Below are 13,375 nucleotides of genomic sequence, written 5' to 3'. Positions count from 1 at the left end.
TATAAACTAGGATCAACAAGTAAGTCACCCTCCTCTTTGCGAAGCTTGACATTTAATTCCATAGGTGTATCAACAGAAGTAGCCTCCTGTAGGCCAGCTGTAGCCACCAAGTCACTAGCATACTTATGTTGATTGAGGGAAATACCAGAGGGACTACGATGCACCTCAAGACCAAGAAAATATGTGAGAGATCCAAGATCTTTCATATGAAAGGACTCTAAGAGATGGGTCTTGAGCTGGTCAAGTAAAACAGAATCGGAACCAGTGATCACAATATCATCAACATAAACTAAAAGAACAACAATACCCTTGTCTGATTTTCGAAGAAACAATGAAGTATCATACTTGCTTTGCTTGAATGAAAATTGTAATAAAGTTGTGCATAATTTATCAAACCAGGCTCTCGGAGCTTGTTTGAGATCATAAAGAGAGCGACGAAGCTTACACACATGTGTAGTTGGAGAAGTGAACAATCCCGGGGGTGGCTTCATATAAATACACTCTTTAAGATCCCCGTGAAGGAAAACATTCTTAACATCCATCTGATGTAATGGCCAATCACTAGAAGCAGCAAGAGCTAGAATCGTACGAACAGTAGTCATCTTAGCCACAGGAGCAAAGGTCTCTTCATAATTGACACCATATTCTTGATTATTCTCAAGTGCAACAAGTCGAGCTTTGTAATGTTCCAAACGTCTATCAAATTGGACTTTGACTGAATAAACTCATTTGCAACCTAGAGGAACAATGGTAGGAGGACATGGCTCAATGTCCCAGGTGTGATTGGCCTCTAAAGCAGCAATTTCTTCTTGCATAGCTTGTTGCCAACAATCTCGCTTGACAGCATGTGAGTAGCATGTGGGAATATCAAAATTGGATAATGTAGCAGTAAGAGTAGAAGCAAACCATCCATACCTATCCGGAGGTACTGACACTCGAGAAGAGCGACGTGCCAAGTGCTCTGAGGGTGTTGCAACTGATTGGTCCTGGAGCATGGTAGGAGCAGATATCGGTGGAGCCACCGGAAGAGACTGTGGACGGGAGCGTCTCGTATACACAAAACCTGGTCTAAAGCGAGAACTGACGGGATGATGATCTGAGAATGGTTGTTCAAAGGAGGGGAGAATCACAGTAGAAGAGGATGACACAGAAGACACAGGAAAGAAATGTTGATTTTCAAAGAAAATAACATTTCTAGAAATCCGTGTACGATGTAAAGTATGATCATAACACACAAATCCCTTTTGACACACATTATATCCCAAGAAAGCACAACGGACAGATTGAGCAGAAATTTATGTCGCTCATGAGGAGTTAAATGCACAAAACATACACAACCAAATGTACGAAGGTTATCATAACTAGGTTGCGTAGCAAATAAGCGGAAATAGGGAGACTCCATATTTAAGACTTGAGAAGGCAAACGATTAATCAAATAAGTAGCTGTTTTCCGAGCCTCGACCCAAAACATGGATGGAACAGAAGATTCTAACAAGAGAGTACGTACCACATTAAGGAGATGACGATTTTTGCGTTCGGCTACTCCATTTTGTTGAGGAGTAGAGGGACATGAACATTGATGAATAATACCCTTAGAAGTCAAGAATGTTTGAAACTCAGTAGACAAATATTCACCACCGGAATCTGTGTGTAATGTTTTAATAGAAGCAGAAAATTGATTGTCAACATACGCTAAAAATTCAGTAAAAATACGAAAGACCTCAGATTTAGAGCGAAGAAAGTAAACCCAAGTAAATCTGCTATGATCATCAATAAAAGTCACATAGTATTTAAACTTTTCATGTGAAGAAACAGGAGAAGGTCCCCAAACATCACTATGGATAAGATCAAAGCAGTGAGATGCTCTACTAGCATGCAAAGGGAAGGGAAGAGTTTTGCTTTTACCAAGTTTGCAAGAATCACATTCAAGAGATAAAGAAGAATGATTTTTATTACCAAGTAAACTAGAGTTCAATACATGAGATAAGATTTGAGTATGAGGATGACCTAAACGACGATGACATACCATACTAAGATCTGAAACATTATTACAAGCAAAAGACTTAATAGAAGAAACTGGAGAAAAATTGGGAACAGACAAAAATAGTGGAAACAAGCGCCCCACTTTAGGTCCCTTCGCGATCGGCTCCCCCGTTACCTGGTTCTACATAACACAACCATTACCAGAAAAATTAACAGCACCATTATTATCAACTAATTGGCCAACAGAAATAAGATTCGTAGAAAGCTGAGGAGCAAGAAACACATCAGTGAGCTTCGAAGAAACATCTCCGACAGCAGCTATGGGCAAAGAGCTGCCATTGGCAGTCTGAATAGCAGATTTACCAGCGTAGGGCCGGACATGTCATAAAGCAATGGGATTATTAGTCATGTGATTGGAGGCCCCCGAGTCCACGTACCAGAGTTTAGTAGAATTGTTACCTTGGAACCCCATTGCTGATAATGCCGACATGAGCATCTGTTGCACCATGTCGGAGGTGCAGTAATTCAATGCAGGAGGTGCAGGAGAGCCATTTGCTACAGAAGGCGCTGCAGGCAAAACAGTAACCGAAGTTTGAAATGCTTGGGCCTGACGATGCTGAGGGTGAGTACGACACTTTGTGATAATGTGACCTTTCTTCTTGCAATAAGAGTAGAATTTCTTATAACAATTGGCAGCAATATGCCCATATTCCTTGCAGCAGAAACATTGCAAGTTTTTAGAATTGATAGAGGGTCCTCGTCTGTGTGCAACATAAGCTACAGTTGACATCCCCGAACTGCAATGAGATTGCTCCAGAATAGCTTGAGTACTAAGACGTTGTTCTTCACGAAGTAACTCTCCAAAACAAATATCAAGAGAAGGAACAGGAGATCTGTTCAGTAAAGAGGAGCGAACAGATTCATATTCCGAACGTAGCTTCATAAGAAACTAATCACGGCAGCTAGTCGCATGAAGAGTCTGAATAGTGCAAAGAGCGGCATCAGGAACATCCGTTGTAACCAAATCAGCATATTCATGCCAAAGGGTCAGAAAAGCCGAGTAGTAGTCCTGGATAGAAAGGCTACCCTGTTGAAACATGGCAATCGCATGTTCTAACTGAAAGCGACGAGCATCATTATCATGATGATAAACCCTCTTCAAGTAAGCCCACATAGATTGAGCGGAGCGATGGGGTCGCAAGTTGGTGACAATATGGGGCTCCACGGAACCAAGAAGCCAAGACATGATGCGTGCATCAAGTACGACCCATGACGGAGAAGACCCGACATCCTGAGATTGTGTAAAAGCAGAGGGTTTGGTGACATCCGTGCCATCAATATGACCCCAAAGGTCTTTGTCTTTGAGAAAAAATTCAAACTGAAATGCCCAGGTAGAATAATTTGTGCCCATAAATTTAACACACACAGGGGCAGAATCCATTGGAAAACAAATTGCCGAGACAAAAAATAGCACTAAAGATGCCAGGAAGCAAAATCACAAAAAAATTAGAAAGCTAATAAAACTGCCGAGAGGATACCGAAACTGTCAAAAGATAAATGACCCACGGACTGTGTGCTCGAAATACCACACAGAATCTCAAGAAGAATTTGTTCAGTGGATTGTCATCAGCCTCAAGAAGAACAAAAAAGGACCTGAACCCATATATATGGGGTTTGAAAATAACGGATGCTGTGTTGGAATGATTGACCGAGGCTGGGAATAATTGACCGAGGCTGGGAAAAGAAAGAAAAAAATACACGGGAAGAGAGAAGCTGCAGAACCTGCCGAGAGAAGAACCAGCAGAAGCTGTTCTCGTGTGGTTTGCCGAGAACCTGCCTAGAGGAGGGGAAATGAGACCGAGAGAAACCGAGAGGAGAGAAGAGAGATCGAGTGGATGATGATTTGTCGAGAACCTGCCGAGAGGAGGGGAAATGAGACCGAGAGGAGAGAAGAGAGACCAAGTGGATGATGATTCTGCAGAACCGAGTGGATCCAACGCAAAGAGGAGAGAAGAGAGAAACCGAGAGGAGAGGGACCTGCAGAACACGAAGCCAAGAACAGAGTGCCAAGAAACTGCAGAACACGAGATGATGGTGCCAAGAACCTGCCGAAAGACAACTCACAGAGTGCCGAAAGACACAGAACAGAACAGCTTGGTTGAAAATTTCTGTAAGAAAAAATTTCTGTAAGATCACACTACTAAGATAGACCGAAACACAAGAAAATTTTAAGAAAGCTCTGATACCATGACAATTTCTTGGTCCGAATACTCTGGCCTTGAGATTTCTCTTTATTATATAAACTATGCCACTTAATACTATACATGGAAAGTCAATTATATACAACAAACGGTGCCTAACATTCCTCCATAATTCTCTTAATACGGTGCCTAATATTCTTCCTCGTTGATAGTATGGTCATAATGGCATTCGTAATAAGTGGGTATTCAATATCAAAGGCAAAGCTGCCAGTACTATTGAAAGATATTAAGCCCGTCTAGTTTCGAAGGGCTTTGAACAACAGTCTGGAGTTGATTGCATCGATACCTTCAGTCCTGTTATATAACTCTCTACTAAATGAATTATTCCTTTCCTGGCAGTTCAGTTTAATTGGAATATAAGGCAATTGGATGTCTACAATGCTTTCTTACATGGATTCTTGACCGAGGAGGTGTTCATGGAACAACATCAGGGATTTTGTGATACATGTTGCGCCTCCGGCCTGTCCAAAAATCATATAAGACGATATTTAAGTGGTTCAGTAAATTGCCTACATCCACTAGAGCCTTTTTTATAGAATTTATACGAGATTTATAAAAACTCTATAAATTCTCTTTCTCTCACTCATGTACTCACTTCCTCTGTAAATTCCCTCCACTGCCGCTTCCTGCACATTTAAGCTCTCCTATTTATAGGAGAGCATACCACTTACAGTGCAACAATCTGCTGCAGAAATTAAGGGGTTTGTGCCTAATAAAACAAAGCATCGAACAGTGCATGTGCAGCAGCTATACATCATTTGCATTCACACTTGGGTTGATTCAACAATCACCCCCTCCACCTAAGTGTGCCATATCAGACAGCTTGCAAACTGATTCATTCTTCAAATGAATGCACCTCTTCCTTTGACATGAGAGATTTCTGCTATCAAATGCATCTGCAGGTACGTCTTCAAATGGATGTCCAAATGCCTCTCCAAATGCATCTTCAAATGCATCAGCATCATCTACATCCATGGAGCTTGTAAGGGATTTTCTTCAGAGGAGATTTACAAGTGCCTTACTGCACAATCTCAACTCTCTAGGATTCTTCTTTCGCTCGAGTCCATGAGTTCGCACTCATGTATACCTTGAGCAAACTGAGTTTCGCTCGAGCCACACTGAGTGAACAATCTACCTGGTGCCTTTATAGCTTTCAAACCAAGCTCCATAATCTTACAATCACACCAATCTCCAACTTGGAGACTGGTTCTCAACATGTTAACCTCTATCTCCAGCATGATCCCTTATCATTTTTACAATTTTACAGTTCATGTCTTCAAGTTAGAAGACTAACTAAAGTGATGCATAACTTTAGTTAATCATGTACAGTGCCCTTAATCAACACATCTATATAGGGCAACACATCTCCCACTGCACTGGGAATCAATGGTCTCGTACGGACCTTGACACATATTAGAGAACCTGTTGCTGAGGTCTCCATCTCTGATCTGGGTGACTGACTCCTCATCCTGCTGCTAACATATCCTGTCTTCAGTCGATGTGCCCATCTTGTGTGTAGTTTCTGCTTACTTCAACTTGCATAATCTCCATTCTTGCAAGATTTTTCTTCTTATCGTAGTTCACTACCTTCATTCAGCAGGATATAGTTTAAAGTAGTAACCACCATGGAGGTCTGATCGTCTTGGCAGTCATGCAATCATCAACTTTAGGTGTAGATTTCCCTGGAACATCTGACGTTTTGTTCCCATCTCTCACACCTTTGCTTCATGTCATGGTCTAGAGAGATTTCTTCAGGTTTAGATGAGGAAAAGTAAAACTGAGTTCCTTTTACTTCCTCATCTAATTCACACGACCATTACCACGAGCCAAGACCAATTAATCATTCGTGACCTTCCACGCCTTTTTGAGAAAACACTACTGAATGACTGCTATCTTCAAGCTATCTTTAACAGCCTTGTGCACTGCAAGAAATGCAACGCTATGTATTTCTTCAGTCACCATATTCACAGCATCATTCTCAATTTTCTCCTGATTTTAGTAGTCTCTTGTGGCCTGTCTTGCCACAATTTTTAGTGAGTCATTTGTTGTCCAGATCTTGACTTGCCTCTATCCTTACTATCAACATTCAGGACCAACAACTCGAGATCTTGTCAGAGTCTCTTCTGCGCACATCCTCATCTAGGATAAGATCTCTTACATTAAGAAACTTCAATTTCGATTTCTTTTCAGAATTACTCATAATCATTCTCATGACCTGCCAACTTTTTGACCACAACGTCAAATAATATTGGGCAACAATAGTACCTTCTGCCTTTTCTAAAATTGAACTGTTTCTTCATCTGCATTTTGTTATTTGCAACTGGCTTTTTAAAGAAAGCCACAATGAGATCCGTTGCATTTCTCCTCTTAATAACATTATGCTCCATGAGTTGTATAACTGCAAAAAGTTTACTGATATAACAAGTTAATTAACATCGTCCAATGATTTGAAGTTTTCTCCTCAAATTTCACGATCCCAACTGGCTTAAATCAAGCCCAAACGAACTGAGTCCGGCAACATTAGACTCCAACTCGCTGACATCAAGCCCCAAAACTAATGAGTCTGGCACGACTCCAATTGGCTGAGATCAAGACCAAAACAAATGAGTCTGGCACGACTCCAACTAGTTGCGATCAAGCCCAAAAAAAATGATTCCGTCACGACTCCAACTGGCTGCGATCAAGCCCAAAACAAATGAGTCTGTCACGACTCCGACTGGCTGCGATCAAACCCACAACTGATCTGTAACTATGGACGGTTCAGATCGAAAGTACCAATGGCGAATCTCAACATTCCCACCATACCGATGAGTCTGGAATGATCCAAATAGTTTGTCAGCACTATTTGATCATCGCAATTGAACTCCAACTAGCGTAGATCTAGCCCAAAATGATCTGCAACTCGTGGACGGTTTAGATCGAATATACCGATGGCGAATCTCAACATTCCCACCGTACAGATAAGTCCAGAATGATCTAAATAGTTTGTTACCACTATTTGATCATAGCAATTGAACTCTAACTGGCGTAGATCTAGCCCAAAATGATCTGCAACACGTGGACGGTTCAGATCTAATGTACCGATGGCGAATCTCAACATTCCCATCGTACGGATGAGTCCGGAATGATCCAAATAGTTTGTCAGCACTATTTGATCATCGCAATTGAACTCCAACTAGCATAGATCTAGCCCAAAATGATCTACAACTCGTGGACGGTTCAGATCAAATGTACCGATGGCGAATCTCAACATTCCCACCGTACGGATGAGTCCAGAATGATCAAAATAGTTTGTCAACACTATTTGATCATCACAATGGAGCTCTAATTGGCGTAGATCTAGCCCAAAATGATCTGCAACACGTGGACGATTCAGATCGAATGTATCGATAGCGAATCTCAAAACATTCCCACTATACGGATGAGTCTGGAATGATCCAAATAGTTGGAAATTACTATTTGATCGTTGAAATCGGACTCTCAATGGCTTAGATCTAGCCCAACAAAGATCTAAAAAAATGGACGGTCCAGATCATCTGGCGCGTGAGACGCACGCGCGGCAGTGGCGTCTGTGGCGTGTGTGTTACATGCGCTGTTGTTGTTCGACGCGTGGGTGTGTGTCTGGCGCGTGAGGACACGCGCGGAACACCTCTAGGGCGCGTGAGGTGCGTGAGTGGCACGATTCTTCAACCTCTGGGGCGCGTGGAGGTGCGTGTTGGCTAGTGGGGGCACGTGGAGCGTGAGTGGCACTCGTCTTCAACCTCCAGATGCGCGTGGAGCGAGTGGATGTGCCAATCTTCTAGGGGCGCTTGTGGACTCCTCTGACCTCCGTTTTTTATTTCGTTTGCGGCAACGGATTCATCTCGATGTGAGGAACACCCTGGAGTTGTCAAAAATTGATTTTGACCAACTTGAATTTTCGGACAGCTTGAATCAGAGCTTTGATACCAATTGTTGCGCTTCCAACCTGTCCAAAAATTACACAAGATGATATTTAAGTGGTTCAGTAAATTGCCTACGTCCACTGGAACCCCTTTTATAGAATTTATACGAGATTTACAAAAACTCTATAAATTCTCTTTCTCTTACTCACGTACTCACTTCCTCTATAAGTTCCCCCCCACTGCCGCTTCCTGCACATTTAAGCTCTCCTATTTATAGGAGAGCAGGCCACTTATGGTGCATCAATCTGCTGCAGAAATTAAGGGGTGGATGCCTAATAAAACAAAGCACCGAACGGTGTATGTGCAGCAGCTATACATCATTTGCATTCACACTTGGGTTGATTCAACAATACAAACCATCCAGATTCCAGACATTGTGTGTAAGCGTTAAAAGGCTATCTATGGTTTTTAACAAGTGCCAAGGGCTTGGTTTCACTATCTCTCTGCAGCAGTGCTTGATCTCGGCTGTAAGAGCTCTCTTGTTGATAGTTCCTTCTTTACACCGGGTTCCTTACCTACAAATGAGATGACCCCTAGGCATTGAGCCCTATTCTTAAATCATAATGTACCTCCTACTTTACTCCGATCAATTTTGCATCCAGGAAACACATACAAATATTGCATCATGTCTCCTAGACGGAAATTATCCATTGGTTGGTTAGCAGGTGAGTTGAGTTGTCAAACTCGACACGTGTAGGGGGCCTAATAGAGGTAATCTTGTTTCCATGCTAAATAATTTAGATAATAGTTCTACAGTGGGAAAACTTACCTCAAGAAACAGTCTCCTTGCTACATTAACTCCATATAATTGAGACTTTCACAAAGAAAGCACCATATGGACTCCTCCATATCGTTTGGATTCCATGCAATATCTAACCTGAAGTGCTATGCCCCTTCTTCAAACCCTATGGAGGAGACACCCACTTCGATCTCCACACAACATTTTGAGCAATGTGTTTTATTTTACTTCTTGTCATGGGAAAAGAAGAAATGAGTGAATTAGAAAAAAAATTGAGTAGAGTTTTCTGCTTTGTTCTAAATATGAGGGCTTTTTATGTTCAAAATTCTGCTCGTCTTTCCTTTATCAAAATTTTCTCACCGAGCAAACAAAAGCACAAAGAAAATGGAACCAGCGAAGACTTAATTCCTATCAAGGGAGTATAATGACGCCCCCTTTGCCAAATTTCTGACATCAAACATGAACAATTTAATATTCCTTGGGTCATATCCAAATAACAACGACGTATTACCAAGAATCCAATGTAAGTTATAACCTACCTGTGTTTCGACGAGGATCTAACTCAATTGCCAAGTCAAATACCATTAAAGAACCCAAAGCATCACCCCTGACAACAACAAACAGCCCAAACTATAGAGAAACTACTCACGAAAATGTGTATAATAAGAAGGAAGTGAGAACTAATATACCTGCCGAAAGAGTGGCATTTCACATCGACAGCGACTATGGCTTCACGAGCATTGCTGCTAAGGAAGGAAATATGGCTTCAAAATCGTTGTTTCTGAAGGAAGAAACAATTTTCCGGACAGTGATGGCGGTGGGGTATGGTGGCAGTGAATTCTTGAAGGGATACATAGAGGTGGAGTTAGGTGGCTTTTGAATGGAAACGGAAGTGAGGTTAGAAAGGGAGAGAAGTGCGAAGCATGGAAATACTGAAATGACGGGTTTTAAGGATGTGGGTAACGGCCATGAATGGAAAAGAGGTAACCTTGACATGGGAAACCAGGGAGTATGGGTAATAACTGAGACCAGCTGCGAGAGTGAGAGAGAATTGACCAGAAGGCACCAAAGAGAAACTAATTTATTGTCAAGATTCTAGTTAAAGAATATTGAACAGTTTCTTTCATTTTTTCTTTAGTGAATGTGAATACATGTTAGAGACAATAGGAATATAATTTCTTTGAGAAAAACTTCACACAGGTTACTCCGTTTTTTTCCAAATAATAGAGTCCAAGTAAAACATGCCACGCAGACTACACACCCACACTGTTGTGTGATGCGATTAAGAGGAAAAAACAATTTCCAGCCTCTTCATCCCCCTCTCTGAAAACATTTCTTCTTCCCCTGATTAACTCCTGCGCCTTCCCCCCCCCCCCCCCCAGGGGAAACATTTTCTTCCCCACGATTCTCTACGTCTCTCTCTCTCTCTCTCTCTCTGAAACCAAAACGGGTCCATATGAAAGCTGACAAGGCCTCGACATGCATTGGGCATCTTGGATATTCACTATTTTTAGTGTATATGGCTCTAACTACCGCTATTGCGGGCGCATCGAACACAAACCTCTAAGTTGGTTAGACCGTTATGCGCTTTTAAATTAGGGAAGAAGAGAACCAAAGGCATAAAAAGTGGGGTGCTATTTGATCGAGAAAGAAGAGCTGGTAATGGTGGAGGTGGGGTGGAGTTGGAGAAGAGGGCTTGATGCTCTCCTTGGAGATAACTTGGATTAGTAAAGCTTTCATTTTCTCGAGTGTTGGCATTTGCATAGTAATCTTAAGAATAGGCTATTTGACTAAGCAGTATTTGGTAGAGTAGAATTGTCTTGCATTGCATCCTCCAAAAACCCATAACAAAAAACAGAGCATATAATCTCAACTCAGAGGATGTGAAGAACTGAAATGTGATTTGAGTTTTGAAAACAGAGCATATAATCTACCATTCTCTACCCAGAAAGAGGTTGATAAAGAAGAAGGAATGGGCAGTCAGATTGATAGCGTGGTAGGTCTGGAAGGCATCTACCGTGATGGTCTATGTGACTACGTTGGGGTACGCCAGAAGAGGTGCACTGGTCTAGTTTGGATCTCCTTCACTGGCGTGCGGCGTGGTGGGTGCATTTTCTTTCGAATGGATTTTTGATAAAAACAAGCAAAGGGTTTCTGTTCTAAGTGGGATTTCTGTAATCTGTCCCAAATGCCCTTGCTATGGTGCGACCAGATTTAGGCTTAGATGATGTGCATGCTGAGGTGTCATTTTATCATTGGTCACCGATAAACCCCTTCTATAGGATGGACTTGTCCAAAGAGGAACTCAAATTCTTTACTACCGTCTAACTCAAATGAAATTCGTATGGAGCATGATTCAATGGTGCTTCTTTAATATATATATATATATATATATATTTTATGTATATGTAGTTGGCATAGAGTGGAAGCACCAACTAAAATCATATTGATATAATCGAAATGAGTTTTATATAAACAAAATTGCGTGCTAATTTACGTATCAAAACTTATTTATTTATATTCAAAATTTAAATTAGTACTGTTTTCAATAAAATTTATTTTTTGACTAATCATATTATATTGATATATATATTAGTAAATAGTTATACTTATAATTAGAATTTTTAAATCTAAAGGATAATGATTTGTACATATTCTAAAGGTAAACCCTATCATAAAAAGTGTTAAAAAAAGCTATTCTTATTTACTTTTTTAACAAAAAAACTTGTATAAAATGTCAAGATTCTAATAATTTGATATGAGCTAGTTTTTAAGATCATTAACCAAGGTCAGATTGATCTCATTGGAGTTGGTGCAAAACGTGGTACGAAAAATTGTGATTTGAACAATATTTATATTTTATATTTTCTTCATAAGTGATGTCTTTTTTTAATAAAATTATAGATATTTATTTATTTGCTTATTTAATAAATCTAGTACAAGGATAGTTTGGATGTCTTTGCACCGAAAATGGTTTCAATGTTTTACAAAATCAATATATGTGGAAATGTCTTCTTTAATATTGATTGATGCAGCCCAAAGAACAAGTTCGTGGGCCCATATATTTGGGATTAGGTGATATTTTAATGGGCCTCCAATTAAAGTTTGCCAGCATATGCCGTGATGTATTGTGCTCTATTCAAATGGGTGGAGGCTCCCATCTCCTCATAAATGACTGACCAAAGCTAATTAATTTGACATTTCATGACGTTCTATAGTGCTAAAGAAAACGAATGGAATCAACTTCTCTTCAATTTTCCATCTGAATTACATGGTATGGAGAGAAGACCCTACAACATTTAATTCTAATTCTTATTTTTAAAATTTAACGACTTTCTTTCTCCTTAACCCAACAAAAGTAACGACAAAAGATAGCAATTTTTAATTACTTGTTTGCTTTCCTTCAACCAGCAATTTGATTGCTAACCTATCGGAGAGAGTTGAAAATACACCTCAAGTTGATATATCATCAACTACTCTTTCAAATCCAGGTGGTTTGATTGGATTCGGAAAGCGTTTAATCTCATTTCATTATTACAATTTTATAAAATTATTTTACAAAATATAATAAATAATTTAACTTTTTCAAATTTCAAAATAATAATAATAAAAAAAATATTATAATAATATTTTATTCAACTTTCATCTTTTATCTAAAACTTTCTCATCTCATCTCATCTTTAAATCTAAATCAATCTGCCATTCAAAATTTGAAGTATTCATTTATGTACAAGATTGGAATATGGGCGAGCGGGTTGCTCTTATTATTGGAAACTCTCGAAATATGAATAGAAAAAATCTACTTGCAAGTATAATTGTGTACTAATATATATATCAATCTAATTTGATTGGTCAAAAGTAGATTTGATTAAAAACAATGTTAATTTAAATTTTGAATATGAATGAATCAGTATTAATATACAGATTAATATGCAATTATGCTTGTACGTAGCAAAACTCATATGAATAATATGGTATTCTTACCCTAACATCCTGACATGGTATACCAATATCATCTTATTACATGTTTGTACTGGGTGAAGCCTAATATTGGATCATGCCAGAGGGCATAAATCAGTTAGATAAAATGATTTTTTCTTTGATAAATTAACAAAAATTGAAAAAAAAAAAAGAAAAAAAAAAAAAAGCTTTGCAATTTGCTCAAATGGTTTACATTGTCATGCAAACAAAACATTTTCCAATAATTATTCTTGGTTGGAACCTCCTCCACTTGCCAAATGGATGATAGAACAGCTGGATCCTTCGGGGAACAACTTGTGTATGTAGCTGAGCCTGGGCCCTGAGCTAAAGCTGTCCTGTTCAAGTCGAGACGCCGAATGACTTCATACCACCACGCACGGTCTAAGCCATTTTCTACGAAACTTGCTGCCACCATTTGGGAATAAATTAACTCATACTCCGTGTAGTCCAACTTCAACTATGGATAG

At 39.7% G+C, this 13,375-nt stretch overlaps 1 protein-coding gene across 1 annotated transcript; it reads right to left on the bottom strand.

Annotated features, from left to right (window-relative positions):
* Nucleotides 1-2,932: 2,932 nt before the first annotated feature.
* On the bottom strand, nt 2,933-3,394 carry LOC122315509. Its single transcript, XM_043131446.1, has one exon. The coding sequence runs from the start codon at nt 3,392-3,394 to the stop codon at nt 2,933-2,935; it is 462 nt and encodes a 153-aa protein (XP_042987380.1).
* Nucleotides 3,395-13,375: the final 9,981 nt, after the last annotated feature.

This window comes from Carya illinoinensis, chromosome 7, assembly GCF_018687715.1.
Source record: "Carya illinoinensis cultivar Pawnee chromosome 7, C.illinoinensisPawnee_v1, whole genome shotgun sequence".
In the NCBI taxonomy this organism is placed as follows: Eukaryota; Viridiplantae; Streptophyta; class Magnoliopsida; order Fagales; family Juglandaceae; genus Carya; species Carya illinoinensis.
Note: the sequence above shows the minus strand (reverse complement) of the source record. Positions and strands in the feature narration are given on the sequence as shown.

What these genes read in the sequence shown, in the direction of transcription:
- LOC122315509 (XM_043131446.1), bottom strand. Translation starts at nt 3,394, where the DNA reads ATGGGCACAAATTATTCTACCTGGGCATTTCAGTTTGAATTTTTTCTC.